At 41.6% G+C, this 7,128-nt stretch overlaps 1 protein-coding gene across 4 annotated transcripts in view; it reads right to left on the bottom strand.

Moving 5' to 3' along the window:
- Positions 1–230: 230 nt before the first annotated feature.
- Dtl (denticleless E3 ubiquitin protein ligase homolog) overlaps positions 231–7,128 on the bottom strand; it is a 35,201-nt gene continuing 28,303 nt past the window's right edge. For all 4 annotated transcript variants that reach the window (XM_059280632.1, XM_059280634.1, XM_059280636.1 and 1 more), the window contains 2 exons: positions 2,306–3,138; positions 231–825 (listed from right to left, as the gene is read on the bottom strand). In XM_059280632.1, coding sequence (XP_059136615.1) covers positions 727–825; positions 2,306–3,138 — 932 coding nt within the window. In that variant the 3' untranslated portion in view covers positions 231–726. The remainder of the gene's footprint in view (positions 826–2,305; positions 3,139–7,128) is intronic.

Here is a 7,128-nt window from a genome sequence, read left to right as displayed (position 1 = left end):
CTAAATGTAAGCCCTAGTTTCAGTGTATAATTACTGACTTTATAAGGCATCTCTCTCAACAAAGTGCTCAACAGCCCCCTACCGCACCCTAAGAGCGATGCTTGTTTGTGATAGAAATCTGGTAAACAAAACAAATAAACAAAATCCATGGGACCTCCACAGCTTTCTGTTGTTTTCTCCTACTTTCTCCCTTAGTTGACATTAATCACTGCATTTAAAATGGGCATGACTTCAGCTCAAGATGCTGTATTTTAACACGGAAACAACAGGAATGTACTTATGTGAATATCACATTTTACAGTTTGAAAAATACACACACAGAAGTATAGTGAACAGATGATATATTTCAAATAAGACCATGCTCGCTTAAGTCATCTTCTTCAGAGGATGTCTTCAGACTTGCCTTCACAGATGGGCCCTGTGCTGGACACACTCCACTACACAGAAGTTTCAGGATAACAAGAGGCATGCCTTGCTTTCTGCCTCCATGAGCTGGATGTCATCATCACAGACTGCTAGAAAAGGCTACAGATGACAAACCATCACATGAAATGGAAACGGCATTCACCCCAGGAAGCTGTGTCTACACTAGACAGTGTGACCTGACTAGGTCTGCTAAATTTTCCAAAACGAAAAGATGACCATTTTCTTAAAGACCAGAATTATAAAGTCACTTTTCACCCCCATCTTTGTAGACCCAAGTTCAGTGAACTTTCAGATTAGAATCTATAATTCAGTCGAGTGTTCAGGACTACAGAAGTCATCTTGAGATTTTCTACGAAAGTATGTACAGATCTTCCTCATGGAACTGGGAGTAATGGTGACCTAGAAGAAAATGGAGAGTTAGAGACTTCCCAAGTTAAAGTTGTAAATTATCTCAGCAAGTGTCTAGATTATAGCTGCCATTCTCCTGAGCAAATCAGACCCCTCAACTGATAAACCAGCTATCACTTCTACATTGTTTTCCAATAAAGGAACATTTTTCTGATAAAGAAACATTAGTTGTATATGGTGGCACACTCCCATAATCTCAGCACCTGGGAGACTAAGGCAGGAAGGTCCTGAATTCAAAGCCAGTCTGGAATACACAGTGAGAACCTGCAAGTCAATAAAATATAAAAACAAATAAAACAACTCAAAACTTAAAAAAAAAAAAAGATTAACACACCATTCTTTTTTTTTTTTTTCCCCCAGAGCTGAGGACCGAACCCAGGGCCTTGCGCTTGCTAGGCAAGCGCTCTACCACTGAGCTAAATCCCCAACCCCTAACACACCATTCTTAAAGCTTTGAGATTTACATTACTGGTGAAAATGCTTCTCACCTCACCCCTGGTCATGGGGGTTGGGGAAGAACCAGGGGAGAGAGGGACACTGATGACAATTTTTTGGCTAGGAGCAGAGTTCTCCTACTTTTCAGGGAAGAAAACAGTTGTTTTAGCTCGTATAGTAAGTAGCTTTTATATATTCCTCGATTCCTTTCCTAGAAGCATAGCCTAGGCTAAGGACATTAAATGGAGCAGGACACTCACCTCACTAGTACTGGCCTAAGGATACCTAACTTCTGCTCCTAATTATAGATTATGTTCCTGTCATCTTCCTCAATTCAGAGTGAGTTTTATTTATTTATTGTGAGTCATGATGGAGCTGAAAGCCCCTCCCCATAACTGCACACTGAATAACAGCGGCACTCTACCCCTCTGTTGGTGTCCATGGCTCACTCAATGCTCAGTTACCTCCACCACTCTAAGTCACACACTTTGCAAGGTTCACTTATTTCTCCCACAACATCTCATTTAAATGAATCTTAAAAAGATAAGTAACATTACACTGAATCGCTGAATTTAGGTTAAAAGAGCAAACACAAGTATTCAGAATACTGATGTATGTAAGATGATCACAAACTTGGGGAAAGCCATAAAAAAAACAAACCAAGGAATCTGTAATTTAATTACTTTAAAATACCCAAGTTTCATTTTGATCATAAATGCAATTACAAGCTGAAAATCTACTTATGGATATTGGCAAGTTTCCCAAGAATAACAACTTTACTTAAAAAAAAAAAAAAAAAAAAAAGATGCCATACTGTCTCCCAGGAGAGATATTTTTGAATTGACACCCTAGATGGGGAGAGGAAGACTTTACTGAATCAAGCAGTGAGACTGAGGAGTATGAGCAGATGAAGGGTTTAATGGAGTAACAGGGCTGTCAAATAATCAACAAACTTAATCTGAGTCCCAGACAAACTTGAGAACTGCATTTGGTCCCCTTCAAATAGGACATGCATCCTCCCACACTGAAGGCTTACCGGGCCTGGTGACGTCTTTCCACTCTGTCTCCTGGAGCTGGGTGTCTGGGATGATGGACTTCGTGGAGATGAATTCTCAGCCTTCCGTTTGGCTGCCATGGCCAACAACCAGTTCTTACTCTCTGGGGAGCTATTCTCTTTGCCCACCATTTCAGACCCTTCTCCACAAGGTCTCAAAGGAAGAGGCAGTGTTCCACAGCCTTCTGAAGCATAAGGACTGACGGGAGAAGGAGGCTCTGAGATGCCTGTACCAGCACCTTCAATCTGGCTTGATTTGGGAGGACCTGCAGAGTCCTTGCTAAGGGCTTCCTGGTTGCTGGAAAGGCAGCACAGATCCAAATGAAGACTCTCCACTTGGCCGTCAAGCTCAGTGACACAGTTGCAACTCTTCACACACTTTTGTTTCACACTCTCCAGACAGCTTGAGTCTAGACGCCTCTTCACTCTATTTCTAGATTCAGAGCAAGCATCTGCTTGTGATGACTTCTGGCTCACAGGAATGAGAGCTTTTCTTGGAGATGAGATCTTTGTCTCAGAAGCAGGTGGAGTGACGGGTGGTGATGAGGAAGGTGTTCGGGTCACCCAGTTTCTAAGAGACATCTTGAAAGATGAGAGTGGCTTGGGGGACACAGAAGAGATGGAGCCTCTTCTGCCGACTGGAGACCGGGTTTTGGCAGGAGTGGTTTTGACTAAGAACGTGGGGGTATTTGAAGGAAGAGGGAGGTCTCCAGCACAGTTTGGAGTAGAAGCTGCTGACAACGGAGAGGAAATGGACGGACCGCTCTTGGCTCTGGGGGCTTTGGCAGGAGTACTCTGGCTACTTGATGCCATTACTGAAAATGAAGAGGAACATGGAAATCAGAAAGAAAATGATGTAAGTCCTTGAATGCTCCCCAAGGAAAATCATATCTAATATCACCTAAGGGTTGATTTGCCTATAAGTAAGAACCTAAAATCATTCCATTTCTACCATACTCTCCTAGTATTTTTCCTACCCCCTCTTTAACTGCCTGATCCCTAAACACCCAAATAAAACAGATACTTGCAAACCTAGGAAAGAAAACCTTTAAAGCACCAGCAGACCACTTCAAACAGCTTCTGTGTGTGCAAGTAACACATAGCACACCTCTACCTTGCTATATAAAATGAGATCAGAAGGCACATAGTGTTTCTGTACTTTTTACTATATGAATTTAAGGATAAATGTGATGTTCTGGCACATGTATACACTATAGAATGATTAGATAGATCTATGATATAATCCATCACCTCATAATATGATGAGCATTTAAAAATCTATACTAATTGTGGTGACCATACTGTATGTTTATCCAGAGCCTTTTCCATGCTCATGCATGTGTATACACAAAATTTTGCATTCTTCAAATAACATCTGACTAGCCCTTCTCACAAGCCCCTGGTAATCACCATCCTATTGTGTGCATGTTTCCTCAGACAGTATCTTACATGTAGATCAGGCTGGCCTCAAACTGAGATATCCACTTGCCTCTGCCTCCCAAGTGGCGGGATTAAAGGTACATGCCACCATACTCAGTTCTCTAAAATTTATGTGTAAGGGTGTTTTTCTTGCATGTATGTTTGTGAACCCCAAGCATGCTTGGTAGCTGTGGAGGCTAGAAAAGGGTGTCAGATCCCCTGGAACTGAAGTTATAGATGGTTGTTAGCTACCATGTGGGTACTGGAATTCAAACCCAGGTCCTCTGGTAGAGCAGCCAGTGCTCTTAACCACTGGGCAATCTCTCCAGCCCTGTTATTGTTGTTTTAGGGTCTCTGAGTTGGACAAACGGCTCAGTGGTTAAGAGTATTTGTTGTTCTTGCAGAGGACCCAAGTTTGTTTCCAAGTATCTAGGTTGAACCCATGCCTGGCAGCTCACTACAACCTGTAACTCCTATTCCAGGGAATCTGACACTTTCTTCTGGCCTGTACAATCGCACACATGTGGCATATACTCATGCAGACACATAGATAAACATAAATCTTAAAAACAAAACAAACACAAGCTTCTCATCTTTATGACAGAAGTATTAAGGGGGGAAAAAAAAAGACAGGGTCTCACGTCTCTCAGGATGGGTCTGAACTCTTGATTCTCCTGCCTCTGCCTAATTCCAGTTTCTTTAAATTCAGCGTTTTTGGCTTCTACATAGAAGAAATATCATTCAGCATACTTCCTTTCTCTTGTATGTTTATGCTTGATTTCTCTCTCTCTTTTTCCAAGACAGGGTTTCTCTGTATGTCAGCTCGGGCTGGCCTCAAACTCAGAGATCCACCTGCCTCTGCCTTCCAGTGCTGGGATTAAAGGTGTGGGACACCACCTCCTGGCTGTGCTTGGCTCTCTTAATGGCATAACTTATTTTTTATAAAGGCTCAAGAGTCCAGGTATGATGGAATATACCTGGACTCCCAGCACTTGTAGGCCGAGGCAGGAGGATCATGAGTTAAAGATCATCAAGGCTACATAGTAAAACCCTGAATCAAAAATATCTGATCTCTGAGGTGGTATTGTGTTCCCCAAAATATTGTGTACCCCAATAAACTTATTTGGGGTCAGAGACATAATAGCCACAATATTAAACATAGAGGATATGCAGTGGTAGCACATGCCTTTAATCCTAGCATTCCAGAGGCAGAAATCCATGTGTTCAAGGATACAGCCAAGCGTGGTGACTCATGCCTTTAATCCCAGGGAGTGATGGTAGAAGGCAGAAAGACATATAAGGCATGAGGACCAGAAACTAGAAGCATTTGGCTGGTTAAGCTTTCAAGCTTTAGAGCAGCAGTTCAGCTGAGATTCATTCTGGATGAGGACTCAGAGGCTTCTAGTCTGAGGAAACAAGACCAGATGAGAAGTTGGCCAGGTAAGGCTAGCTGTGGCTTGTTCTGTCTCTCTGATCTTCCAGTATTCACCCCAATAACTGGCCTCAGGTTTGATTTTATTAATAAGAACTGTTAAAATTCCTGCTACAGAGCCCTCCCTCCAATCTAGAATTCCTCACCAAGCAGTATTCTCCTGCTTATACACAAGTTTCTCCATATTAGTGGTTAGTCTTATGCCAATTCTGTACTTGGATATTATACATGATCCTCAGTGACTATGTAAGTGCAGATGCCTCCCTCTTCCATACACTGACCATCTCCTTTGATTATACACCCAAAGGCAGGATTGCTGGATCATATAGGAGTTCTATTTTTAATTTTCTGAAAAACTGCTGTACCACTTTCCTAAAACAGTGGAAATAATTTCAGACTGACCTCAAACTAGAGACTTTCTCAGCCTTCTGGGATGACAGGTGTCTAACACCATGCCTTTTTGATACTCATCATTCTAAGAAGGGAAGTGACTGTCATTGTGGTTTGAATATATCTCCTTCTGTTTATTGGTGGAATTTAATATTTTTCTACACACCTTTTGAAAGGTCTTTCGACAAATGTTTACCAACAGCTTTTTGCTCATTAAAAATTTTCTAATCTTCTAGCTGGGTGGTGGTGGCGCCTGCCTTTAATCCTCAGCACTCTGGAGAGGCAGGCGGATCTCTGTGAATTTGAGGCCAGCCTGGTCTACAGAGGGTGTTCCAGGACAGCCAGGGCTACACAGAGAAACCCTGTCTCAAAAAAAACAAAAAACAAAAAAACAAAAACAAAACAAAAAAACCCCAAAAAAACAAAAACCCAAAACAACAAAGATTTCTAACCTTCTAAACATATTAACGTGAGATCCTGTCTCAAAAGGAAAAAAGAAGAAAAAGAAGAAATACAACCCGCCTCTTACTGTATCACCAGCACATTAACAGATCCCACGGACATTTCTGGCAGTACACTAAAGAACAGATGCAATATAACATTTAACATGTGCCACAGTGCACTGTAACAGGAATGCAGGTTACTAATGGTATTTCAGTCCTAAGGGACAATGCCTTTCCTGTAAACACTCTTGACTAATCTGAAGGTAAAGAAGCCCTCACAGGGTTCTCAAACAAAAACACACAGACCTAAAACTTGGCACAACCACTCAGTATGTGACTTGGGCATAACCATTTCCAACTCATCCTTTCATATCTGTGAAGTGAAAAATTTTATCCCTACAAGAAGTGATCCTATTGAGGTTATCAGGCCTCAATGGCTTTCTAGTTTAATTTACAAATGGCTACTAATTTCCACAAGTCAAAGAACACTCAGAATCCAACTCCAACCCGCATATTCATACTCTTTTCCTAACACAGCTACCCTGTCACAGAAGACATGGGTTCCCAGAGCCTTTCACTAGTATAGCCAGGAGAAATGTTTACAGTAGTTACTATATAGTTTTTGCAATTGCTTCCTAAGCTAGCTAGTGAGCCCAGAGGAGGGGGATGAGAATTTAGTGTTTAGTAAGAAATTATTAACCAATGTGAAATTTCACAGCTACTTAACAATATGATGATGATAGGAGCATTAAGAAATTGATAATAATTATCCTACTGTCTAACCAGCTGACAACAAATACTTGAGCTTGAACAAGTAAGAGTTCCTTATCTTTGTAATTAGAATAATCATCCTGTCACTCAATGCCTAGACCAGAGCATCTCAATCTTGGCTGCATAACAGACTTACCTAGAGTTTTATGAAAACACGAACATTTGACCTCCACTCAAGACCTACAAAATCCATGACTAGCAATGGATACATTTTTTTAAATGCTCCACAAGTGGTTCTGATGCCTAGCCAAGACTGAGAACCTCAACAGTGCTGTGAGATCTCCAACTGAAGCAGTTACAGAACAGTAAGCAATAGAGCAGGTGCTGGTTGGGCAAAGCAGGTCAGAGGG

This window comes from Peromyscus eremicus, chromosome 15, assembly GCF_949786415.1.
Source record: "Peromyscus eremicus chromosome 15, PerEre_H2_v1, whole genome shotgun sequence".
In the NCBI taxonomy this organism is placed as follows: domain Eukaryota; kingdom Metazoa; phylum Chordata; class Mammalia; order Rodentia; family Cricetidae; genus Peromyscus; species Peromyscus eremicus.
The sequence above is the reverse complement of the archived record's forward strand: the minus strand, read 5'-3'. Positions and strand labels throughout refer to the sequence as shown.